General features: G+C 34.9%; 1 protein-coding gene across 1 annotated transcript in view; it reads left to right on the top strand.

Annotated features, from left to right (window-relative positions):
• RANBP9 (RAN binding protein 9) overlaps positions 1 to 12512 on the top strand; it is an 88663-nt gene that overhangs the window by 43515 nt on the left and 32636 nt on the right. The window contains exons 3-4 of the mRNA XM_036868308.1: positions 9493 to 9545; positions 10472 to 10639. Of these exons, the coding sequence (XP_036724203.1) occupies positions 9493 to 9545; positions 10472 to 10639 (221 nt within the window). The remainder of the gene's footprint in view (positions 1 to 9492; positions 9546 to 10471; positions 10640 to 12512) is intronic.

Below are 12512 nucleotides of genomic sequence, written 5' to 3'. Positions count from 1 at the left end.
CATCAAATTTTCCTCCTTACTGATGTAACTTCAGTCTGGCATCCTTTTCCAGTACAGTCCTGTCTCATCCACATTAAAAACCTGCTCGGGTAAATACCAGCCTTCATCAATAATTTCTTGAAGCGTTTCAGGAAATTCCTGGGCAGCTACCGTATCTGCCCTTGCTGCCTCACCACTTACTTTTACGTTGTGAAGGTTGGCTCTAGCCTTGAACCAGTGAAACCAGCAATGGCTGGCATTAAAAGATGCGCCCTCTGATTCTTTGCCGTGTTTCTTCTTCAAGTCTTCATAAAGGCATTTCGCTTTCTCTTGAATCAGCATGAAGCTGAGCAGCTCGACGCTGATGCTGATCCTGCATCCACACAAGTTTCTCCGTCCCCTCCCTCACTTTCCCACGCTTCTTCGATACTATTGTCGACATCATCGGCACAGCAGACTTCACGTGTTCCATGATCTTGTCCTTATTCTTCAGAATCGTGCTGATGGTTGAACGATTCATGTTATAAGAACGAGTGATGTCTCCCATCTTTTCGCCTCTTTCCACTCTCTCAATTGTTTTCACTTTTGTTTCCATTGTTCTCACTTGGCACTTCTTAGCAGTACCAGCTACATCACCACTGCTTTTACGCTTGCTTCTGGACATCCTGGGCTTGAAATGAAGATACTGTACTCTGTACAGTACTGTACAGTAAAGTACCAAAAGCACAACCACTCATAGGGGATGCACTCACATGACAGTGTACACCAGACACGTGAACTAACTTACGTGACTGGACATGCGAACGCACGTTGGCATCTTTGAAAGTTCGCAACTTGAAGGTTCATATGTAGGGGACTTACTGCACATAATACCACAGTAAGTTTCTTGTCCGTCAGATCTTTCCACTCCCTCACTGCTACTGAATTTGAGCGTGTTTCTGTACGTCATGCAACACCTCGAGCACCTGCCAGCTTTCTTGGTTCACTGTTTGTTGGGAGCCACACCCGTCCACATCTGACGTTGCATATTTCCCCTGTCAACCCCTCCCACCGCTTCACAGTAACTCACAAGCTGCAGCCCTGCTTCACCTACTTCCCCAAGTAAACGTCAGGTCTTTTTCAGTGTAAGGTACCATATTTATTGTAGTGTTTATGTATTTCTTGACAATTCAACCTGTGTAAAACCATTTTTGTTGAATTTTGGTGGTTTTTATTGGATTCTTATACTTTTTAAAAATATGTTACTAATGAAGTTTTTGACTGTTTTGCTCTTAACCCCACTTCCCCCATAAGCTCTGTGGTTTTTATTGCATGGTGTTGTATAGTGCAGTGATTTTAAGGAACTCAGATGTCATGCTGTGGTAGAACTGATGGTAATTGCTCTATCCCATATCTGCCCATTCCTCTGTCCACCCAGTGATCCATCTTATTTTTTGATGCATTTCAAAGTAAGTAGACTTAACTCCTAATTACTACACCATGCATATCACTAACTAGAATTTGATACTTGCTTATTGTTTTTTTTAATCATCATAAAAGTTACATACAGTGAAGTCTGAAGTATACCATTTGATGAGTTTTGCAGATGCATACACCTGTGAAATGCAAGCTCCCATCAAAACATAGAACTATACCATCATCCTTAGAAGTGTTCCCTCATACTCTTTCCCAGTTAGGCCCTGTTCTCACTCTCTCAGAGGTGACTGTTATTTTCATTTTGTCTGTTCGGAACTTCATATACAGGCATACCATGGAGAAATTGCAGGTTCGGTTTCAGACCACCACAATAAAGCAAATACAACAAGAAAGTGAGTCACATGAATTTTTTGGTTTCCCAGTGCATATAAATTATGTTTACATTATACTGTAGTCTGTTAATTGTGCAATAGCATTATGTCAGAAAAAGTATTTACATTAAATACTTTATTGCTAAAAAACGCTAATAATAATGAAAAAGTTTGAAATATTATAAGAATTACTAAAATGTGACAGAGACACGCAGTGAGCAAATGCTCTTGGAAAATTGGTGTTGATGGACTTGCTCGATGCAGGGCCGCCACAGACCTTCACTTTGTAAAAACAGCGTCTGTGAAGCTCAGTAGAATGAGGTATGTCTGTAAAAAGAATCATATAAGAAATCTTAGTAAGATTTCTTGGATTCAGGGTAACATTTTTTAGATCATCCATGTTGTGTATGTCGGTAATTCATTTTCCATTTTATTTCTGAGTAGAACATACGACAGTTTGTGTATCCATTCATTTGTTGATAGGTACCCAGGCTGTTTCAGTTTTTCCTCCATTGTGAAGAGCTCTTATGAACGTATTTGTACAAGTCTCTAGGTGCACATAGTGCCTTCATTTCTCTTTTGAGTGGAATTGCTGGGTCTTGGGGTAAGTACATGTTCAGTCTTTTGAGACACTGCCAGCCACAGGTTCCAAAGGAGTTGTCCCGTTTTACATTCCCACCAGCAGTGTATGAAAGCTCTTACTTTGCCAAATCTGTGGCAGTACTGGTGTGGCCAGTCTTACATTTTAACCGTTCTGGGTGCATGGTGGTATCTCAGTGTGGTTCTAATTTGTGTTTCTCTAGTGACTGACTAATGCTGTGTAGCAGTTTCATGTGCTTCTTGGTTATTTGCAGTATTATTTTGTGAAGTGTCTATTCAGATCTTTTGTCCATTTATAAAAAATGGATAGTCTTATGTCTTTTGAGCAGAAGATTTTAATTTTGCTGATGTCTGATTTATGAGTTGGTTATTTTATGGTTCTTGCTTTCTGTGTCCTGATAGGTATTTGCTTTATCCCCAAGTCATTAAGATATTTTTACATGTTTTCTTTTAGAAGCTTTATAGTTTTAACTTTCGTGTTTAGGACTATGATCCGTCTTCAGTTGAGTTTTATATATTGTGTGAGGTAGAGATTAATGTTTACTTTTCCAAATGGGTATCAGTTCTATCACTGTTTGTTAGAAAAACTTTACTTACTCTTTTGGATTGTTTTGGCACCCTTGTAAAATATTAAATGATTGTATAAGTGTGGATCTCTTTTTGAGCTCTTTCTGAATCCATTCCATTGATTTATTTGTTGATCCTTAATTCTGGTACCATACTGTCTTGCTTACTCAGGTTTATGGTAAATCTTGAGGTCAGATGGTGTAAGTCCTACATCTGTATTCTTCTTCAAACTTTCTTTGGATATTTTAGATCCTGTTTATTTCTGTATAAACGTTAGCATCAGCCTGTCAGTTTTTAGAAAAGCCTCCTAGCGTGAGTGTAATACGGATCGCATTGACTCTAGAGATCAATTTGGAGAGAATTGCAGCCTTAATAGTATTGAGTCTTCTAGTCTGTGAATGTGATATATCTCTCCGTTTATTTACATCTTCTTTAACTCCCCCCGTCAATGTTTGGTAATTTTCAGCAGAGAAATTCTACACGCCTTTTGTTCAGTTCTTAAATGTTTTATGCTTTCTAGTGCTATTGTATACATAATTGTTTTTTAAATGTTATCTTCTTAGTGTTTACTGCCAGTATATACAAATACAATAGATTTTTTTATACAATAACTTTGTATCCTGCAGCCATGTTAAATTCACTTATTCTGATTATTTTATGTTTTTTAAAGATTATCTCTTGTTAAATTAATGTTATCTACAAGTAAAGTCAGATTTATTTCTTCCTTTTTTTTCCCCAAATAGGATGTTTTTATTAGATGAGTATATTTATATGTCTGTATTCAATTTTAACAATAAGCTATGTTGGGACTTCCCTGGGGGCATGGTGGTTGAGAATCTGCCTGCCAGTTCAGGGGACACGGGTTCGATCCCTGACCCAGGAAGATCCTACATGCCTTGGAGCAACTAAGCCCGTGCGCTACAACTACCGAGCCTGCGCGCCACAACTACTGAACCCGCACGCCACAACTGCTGACACCCACGTGCTCTAGGGCCAGTGCTACGCAACAAGAGAAGCCACTGCAATGAGAAGCCCGCGCACCGCAACGAAGCGTAGCCCCCACTTGCCGCGGTTAGAGAAAGCCCGCGCACAGCAACGAAGACCCAACGCAGCCCAATAGATAAATAAATAAGCAAGTTATGTTAAACTCTAAAAATATGTCATACCATTACTTTATGAGATTTTTTTTTTAGTTAAACTAATCATTCATTTATTCATTCCTTCAAAACTGTGCATTGAGCACCTTCTATGTGCCAGGCCTCCACTGGGTACAGAGAATAAAATGCTAACAGTCACAGTGACACAGTTCTTGTTATAAATTTGGCACACCTCTGAGTTCCTTGCATTTGCAAATATACTTAGCCCTCACAACAAGCCAGTGAGGTAGTTTCCGTTATTATCAGCACATTGTTCAGATGAGTAACTTGCCCAATAAGTTCTGCAACTTATTAGCTGTGTGACATTGGGCAAGTTATTTCTTCCTTTTTTATTTATGCCTTTTATTTCTCTTTATTGCCTTATTGAAATGCTTAGGGTTTTCAGTACAGTGTTGAGTAGAAATGATGAGAGCTGGCATTCGTACCTTGTTCTTGATCTCATGGGAATAGCTTTCAATATTTCACTATTACGAATGCTAGCTGTAGGTTTTTTTTAAATGTAGGTTGATGAAGTTCCCTCGTATTTCTGGTTTGCTGAGAGTTTTTATTGTGAATAGGTGTTGAATTTTGTCAGATGTTTTTCTACAACTATTTAAATGATCATAAGAGTTTTCTCCTAATTTGATGAAATATATTGATTGGTGTTTTGAATGTTAAACCAGTGTTGTGTTCCTGGATTAACACCACCTGGTTTTGATATATTATCATTTTGATATATTGCTAGAATTCTGTCTTAATTTACCTATTGGCTTTTTAACTAATATATCTGTAGTTTTTTAGTGGCTACTCTAAAGATTTTAGTATATATCACTATTTTCATAACTTACTAAGAATTAATGTTTTACTATTTCACATAAAGTACACAAACTTGCAACCATATACGTCCATTTACTGCCTTTTCCTGTACTTTTTGCTGTAGTTACCCATATGTATTATATCTACTTATATTATGAACTGGGCAGTACATGTTATTTTTGCTTTAAGGAGTCATACATGTTTTTAAGGAAATTAAGAGTGAAAACAGTCTTTTATTATGTACCCATGTGTGTGCCATTTGCAGTGCTCTTCTTTCCTTCCTGAAAATCCAGGTATCTCTCTGATATACCTGTATATGTTATATCTGGTATACCTGTATATATATATATATATATCATATATCTATCTGATGCCTTTCAGTTTGGCAGATTTTCTTTAGTATTTTTCTTAGTGCAGGTGTGCTGGCAACACATTCTTTTTCTCTTATCTGAGAAATGTTTTTATGTCGCTTTCATTCTTGAAGGATATTTCCTTAGTATAACACCCTGTGTTGGCATGGGTTCCCCTTCCCCTTTTCTGCTCTTGTAAATATTTTGTTCAGCCATCTTTTGGCCTTCATATTTTCTTCTGACAAGTCAGTAGATATTCAGCTTAGTGTTCCCATTGAAAGTAATACATCATATTTTTCTGGCTGCTTTCAGTATTTTCTCTCCATTCTTAGTTTTTAGCTGTTTGACTGTGATTTGTGCCTATGTGTGCTTTTCTTTGTACTTAACCTGCTGAGGTTTCTATGCTTTTTTTTTTTTTTTTAATTTTATAGCTACTTTATTTATTTATTTATTTATTTGTTTTTGGCTGTGTTGGGTCTTCGGTTCGTGCGAGGGCTTTCTCTAGTTGCGGCAAGCGGGGGCCACTCTTCATCGCGGTGCGGGGACCGCTCTTCATCGCGGTGCGCGGGCCTTTCACTATCGCGGCCTCTCTTGTTGCGGAGCACAGGCTCCAGACGCGCAGGCTCAGTAGTTGTGGCTCACGGGCCCAGCTGCTCCACGGCATGTGGGATCTTCCCAGACCAGGTCTCGAACCCGTGTCCCCTGCATTAGCAGGCAGACTCTCAACCACTGCGCCACCAGGGAAGCCCTATGCTTTTTAAATGTGTAAATTTTTTTCTTTTGCCCAATTTGGGGAATTTTTCTCAATTTTTTTGTTCCATTCTCTTTCTCCTTGTGGGACTTCGGTTACATGTATGTTAGACCTTTTGCTACTGCCCAAGGGACTCTCTTTTTATTCCATCAGTATTTTTTCTCTGTTCTTCAGATCAGTTCTGTCATTGTTTACTTACTCATTTTGCCATTTCCAATGTGCCATTAGGTACATTAGTAAATATTTATTTCAAATATATTTCAGCTCCAGAATTTCATTTTTTTTATTGTTTCTTTTTCTTTGTTGAAATTTCCTATTTCATTCATTACAAGCATATTTCCCTTTACATCCTTGAGCATATAGTAACAGCAGCTGCCTTAAATACTTTAGCTGTTAATTCCAATGACGTGAGGCTCTCAGGGTCATTCTCTTGTTTGTCTTTTCTCTTGAATATGGGTCATGTTTTACTATGTCTTTATATGTCAAGTAATTTTGAATTGTATTCTAGCACATTATAACTGGATTATAGATTTTTAAAATTATTAATAGCATTTTTTTCAGTAATTAATTTTAATTACATTTTATCATTTTCTTTTCTAGTGGTCATTTCTTTGTCCCATGCATTCCTTCTGTTTTCACTTGTCTTCCTCCTAAAGTCTATTCTCATATAGTTCTTTTGTGAACATTTGTGGATAGTAAAGTGTTAGCTTTATTATGCCATAAAATATCTTATTTTGCCCTCATTCTTGGATGATGCTTTACCTGGGAATTAAGTTCTAGGTTGACAGTTCTTTACTTTCAGTACTTCGTGCCATTGTTTACAGTCATCAGCTGTTGCTGGGGAGAAGTCAGCTGTCATATTAATCGTCATTCCTTCTGAGGTTATCTGCCTTTCTTTTTGGAAGCTTTTAGGATTTTGTTTGCATTGATAGTCTGTGATGTGTTTGTGAATTTATTTTTATCTTTCTCTGTTTGTGGTGTGCACTTTCAACTTACCAACATACTTTTCAGTTGTGGACAATCACTAGCTAAATTATCTCAGTAAGTATTGGTGCTCCACTGTATTTTTTAGTGATGGTGATTCCTTTTTTTTTTTTTTACATAATCCTAAATGTATTAAAAAAAATTTTTTTGTCATACTCTCCATTGATTGATGTCATCTAGAATGAATTCATGTTCCAGTTGTGTATTTTGTTGGTCTTATAATATATATTTGGTATATTTTAGAATTTTGTTTTTGTGGCCTCACTTTAATTAGAAAGTTTAACATTTTTCTCCATTTTGTTTATCTAGGTCTATACTTGTTTTCCCTTTATTATACTTTATAATTGCTTTCTAACTCCTGGGTCCCCAATCTAACACCAGGTCTACATTAGAGTATCCAGCTTCTTTGTTCAAAGTGGTATTGGGAGTACTGCAGATTCAGTCACAGATCCATTCAGTAACTTTGTTCAGATCTTAGTTAAGAGGCTATTCCTTCCCCCTTCCCTTCAGCTAGGCAACAATGTCAAATGAATTTTAGCCAAGGCAGCAGGTGGTATCAGTGTTTTCTTCCCCTTCAGGAGGGGAAGCCTATTCCAGCTGTTGACTTTAAGCAGTGAGCATAGCTAATGATCCCCTTGTGGAGCCTCTTTAGTCTTTGTTTCCTCAGGAGAAACTCCTACCCATTAATGTGTGCTCAAGGACCCAGAGCTTTGCAGGGCCAGAGCTGTACCCCTGCTCAGGTTATCTTGTGACTTACTACTTTTTTAAAAAATAAGTAATTACATTGTATACTGTATTTGGAACAAAGGGGCTGAGTCAGAATACCAACTTCTATGAGTCTTGACTAGACATCCAAAATGCTGTTTCTTAATGTTTTGTTATTCTTGTGTCACTTGACTCTTATTCTTGTTAGTAATATTGTACTTGTGAATTCCATTGTCTGAGTTTTAATATCTAGTAGGACAAACACTAAGTTATTTTTTTTAAATTTTGTCTTGATCAAAATTCTGTTTTTACATATGAACTTTAAAATCACTTTTTCTAGTTTTAAACATTCATTTGGAGTATATCGTGAACCTCATTACATGTTTATATTAATTTTAGAAAGATTGCTATTTTTATGCTGTCAAGTTATCCAGATACCTAGAATACTCATTTATTTACCACTTTTAAGATATTCTGGAGCTTTACTTGAGCTCTTTACTCCTGTTTTATAGTTTCTGTAGTTATTATGACTGATATGTCTATATATTCCACTTCCTTTCTCTAGCTGGTTATTACTAGAAAAGAAGTTAAAATGTTTTTCTTAAATTCAGTCATTTTTCCAGAATAACTAGTTAATTCTAAAAGCTTTTAGTATGTTCCATAGTTTCCTATATATATAATCAGAGCTACTACAATTAAGATAATTTTATGTCTTGTAATATTTGTACTCGTTATTTAGTTCTCTTATTAAGCTTCCTATTTTCTTATTTTATTAAACTAAAACCTTCAAAACAATGTTTAACAGTTGTAGGAATCTCTATGTTCCTGATTTTAATGGAAATGACTTCAGTGTTTCACTGTTGAATGCCTTGCTTGCTGTATTAGATTTGGAAAAAAGTGTGTCATATTTAGGTAGTTTCCTTTTATTTTTATTTGAGTTTTTATTAGGAGTGGTAGCTGAAATTTGTCAAATACCATTTTAAATCTTGATACAATCACTGACAATTAGCCTTTTAACAAATTGGATTCAGTTTGCTTTTTTATTTAGTTCTTCTTTTTTGCATCGATACTTATAAATATATTTCTTTCTGCTTTCCCCCTTTTGAACTGTCTTTATCAGTTTTGATTAATATTTTATAAGCTTTTAAAATAAATTGCATACCTTAATAATTACCTTTTCCTCTTGTATTTCTTTTGTGGAGATAATTTTGTTCTGGTGTTTCCTAAGTTAATAATTGAGTCTCATATTTAAGTCCATATTGTCAATTTGCCAAAATACTTTTGGAAAACCAATATATAGATACCCCATAGCACATACTTTATAGTATAATTCTGTTAAGTATTTCAGATGTTTTTATATGAATTGGATATTTTTTCAGTATGTCTCCATGTCTTTGTGTGTGTATGTGTGTGGAACTAGATTTTTACTGTATCCTTTTGAAAACACATTTGTTTCTTATTTAGTATTTCGTTTTTCTTCCACAAGTCCCTCTATACTTTTTGTTAGAAGTCTTAATTCTAAATATTTGTGTAGATACGTTGGAAAGATTTTTATAGTTTTTAGAGTATTTAAGTATTAATAATACTTTGGGTATATTTATGAATCATTGCTACAGGAATTTACTGTGAATCTGGGTTTTGTTGTTGCTTAATATTGCCCTTTTTGCTATTTCATGAATTCTAGTAACTTTTTTGTAGCTACCCTGTGAGTTTCATCTTGGGCTTGGTTTGATAATGTTTGAGAGTGTTTGGTAATTTATACATATATGACTATAATAACCAGCTTTTCTTCCTTCCTTCCTTTTTTTTTTAAACAGTTACATGGGAATTGGTCTTTCTGCTCAAGGTGTGAACATGAATAGACTACCAGGTACACTTGTAATTGAATTACAGTACAGTCTTATGGCTAACTCTGGCTAAAAATGTCAAGTAATAACTTGGAGATAGTTAAGTACATTAATCTTCTATATTTTTAATCACTTATGAGTTCAAAGTCGAGCTGAATGGTTTTAATAAATTTTATGCTATTTTGCAAAACATAACAAGTATACCATGCATTGTTTTGTTTTGTTTTGTTTTGTTTTGCTTGTTTTTGTTTTGTTTGTTGGTATTTTTAACTTCCAGTACATAGTCATGTCAGCTACTTTAAATGTTTTAATGTGGTTGGTTCTGTTTCCTACCCAACACATTCCTAGCTTTTAAACCATTTTTAGTTGTTTTAATATTCTGGGAATGTAGGCTGATATTAAAAGTAAACTAAGAAAGGTGTGAATTGAGATAGGAGAACTGTTTCCTAAAACCATTAATCATATGGAAGTGATTCTTCGATTATATTTTCTGGTATTCTATTTACTAATGTTAAAAATTAACCTTGGAGGAAATTTTTTGAAAATTGAAAGAAAAATCTTTTGTTATATTAAAGTGTGTGTGTGTGTGTATTTGTGTGTGTGTGCTTAAACTCAATCAAAGCAAAATTCCTGTGGTCTATTAGCAAAGGAAATATGCATGGAAAATGTGTCTTGCTATGTTTGTTTGCATTTTCTGGTAGGAGTCCTCTCTGTTTAAGATATATTTTAGCATTCTGTGTGGCGGATTTATTTTCCTTAATGTGGTAAGCAGTGTTTTATATAGAAATTATGTACTGTAATTGTTGAGAATTTAAATGTACTTTTGGGAATTTTATCTTTGTACTATCTGTTGTACTGTTCTTGCTTAGCTTGTTATAATCTTAGTGAATAGCTCTAGTATAGAGGAACCTTACTTTTCACTGTAAATATACTGGAACTTTCTCTTTAGGCTGGGATAAACATTCATATGGTTATCATGGTGATGATGGACATTCATTTTGTTCTTCTGGAACGGGACAACCTTATGGACCAACTTTTACGACTGGTGATGTCATTGGCTGCTGTGTTAACCTTATCAACAATACCTGCTTCTACACCAAGAACGGACATAGTTTAGGTACTAAGATAGTGAATTGCATGTTAAATAACCAGATGTTATGATTATTGTACTTACATCATGGTAGTAATATTTTTGTGTAATTCTCCTTTATGAGTAGATGCCTCTGGAAATTATTTCTTTGCTCCTTCTAGGTGGAAGCTGAGGAAATGGTGACAATTTAAATCCGAAGTATAATGGACACATATTCAACTAAAAACCCTGATTTTTTTACAGTGAAGGCCACATTGTATCACATATATAGGACTAAGTAGAAATAACCTCGTACTAGTAGTAGAAATGCTAAGTGTTTTCTGCTTTGCTTTGAATAAAGTCTGTCACAGTATGATCCAGGTCTCTAGGTAACAGGTGCTTAGAAAACAGAGCTGTCAGTTTTTAGTATGGTATGGGGGTAACGACAAAGCGAGAAAAAGCTTGATGCCCCCAGCCAAATGAAGGGCATTGACATACTGAAAAATCAGACCAACTAACAAAGGTTGATAAAGGATGGTGACTACAAGTTAGTTCTGCAAAAGGGAGCAGAATTAAAATGAGCAAATAACAGCAAAACTTCTAAAAGACAGGTGGCAAATAAGTAGATTAAGGAAAACATGAGGAAATCTATCCATTGTAAGACTAGTAGAAAATCAGGGGTTTTAGTTGAATACGCATAATACTTCAGATTGAAAATTGTGTATAATTGTTACGCTCCCTTTTCTTAGAAGTTGTTTTCGTTTTGTATTAAAGAAAGTATAAAGGATAGCAAAACTGATGCTTTAGAAGTAAAAAAGTTTCACATTATTTTACTGTTTGAAACATCTTTGATTCATGGCAAATTATTTCTGATGAGGTAAAGTGAAAAAAGGCAAAAACTAAGTAACTCCAGAAGGCAGAAAATTCAGTTTGCTTATAAATAGTATTTAAAAATTAAGCTGCAGATAGTATGTTTAGACATATAGTAAATGTTCTTTAATATAATACAAAAACTATTCTGTAATTTCATAGTAGAAAATTCTAAATTTTTGGCTACATTAGTAATAGTCTTTTTTTTTTTTTTTTTTTTAGTGTCTCAACATACTCCTTATATAAAGTTACTGTCTTCTTCATATTTATATTCGGCTTAAAACTTTTCCTTATTATTATTAATATTGACTCTGAAGTCCTGTGCTATCTAACTTAAAGGCTGTCACAAGTCCACAAAGATTCTTACGTTCTTTTTGGTACAAGAATGTTGATAAAGGTCACCATGCAGATTATATGTATTTGTGATTTGATTGCTGTGGCAAACTGGTTTCCAGAAGGATACAGCCATTTTAGTGTATTTGTTGTTAGTGCTCAGCTCTGACTTACCAAAGCAGTTCACTGGCATAGTCTTCATTGGCTTGGCTGCTTAAGATACTTGCGATCTTAAAGTAAACCAGGAGAAATCTGCTTTTAGGTATGACCTTTGGTTCAAAAATGCAAAAGACGACATTTTTAAAACCAAAATTAATCTTTTTACAGTTTTCAAACTTTATTCCAGAGAAGAAATTTTATTTTAGGAGATGAGAAGATCATAGGTGATGTGATACCATTTTTTTCCTATTAGATTTTCACAAGTATTTACATTGAAATTTTCTTTTGAGTAAGGAAGCTGTTTTTAAAATGTGAGGTGCTGTTTAAGAAAAGGGTACCTAATGATAGGATCACATTCTAGAATTAAGTCACTTTGAAACATTTGGCATTATTCATTCATAAATTTAGTAAATATTTATTAAGCACATACAGAGGCAGTATAACAGTGGTCAATATGGGTTCTTTAGTTGCCTAGGTTTATCTCCTGGCTTGGCTGTGTGACCTTATGCAAGTTACTTAACATTTCTATGCCTCAGATCATAAAATCAGATCACTATAA

Source organism: Balaenoptera musculus, chromosome 11 (genome assembly GCF_009873245.2).
Source record: "Balaenoptera musculus isolate JJ_BM4_2016_0621 chromosome 11, mBalMus1.pri.v3, whole genome shotgun sequence".
NCBI classification, from domain to species: Eukaryota; Metazoa; Chordata; class Mammalia; order Artiodactyla; family Balaenopteridae; genus Balaenoptera; species Balaenoptera musculus.
Note: the sequence above shows the minus strand (reverse complement) of the source record. Positions and strands in the feature narration are given on the sequence as shown.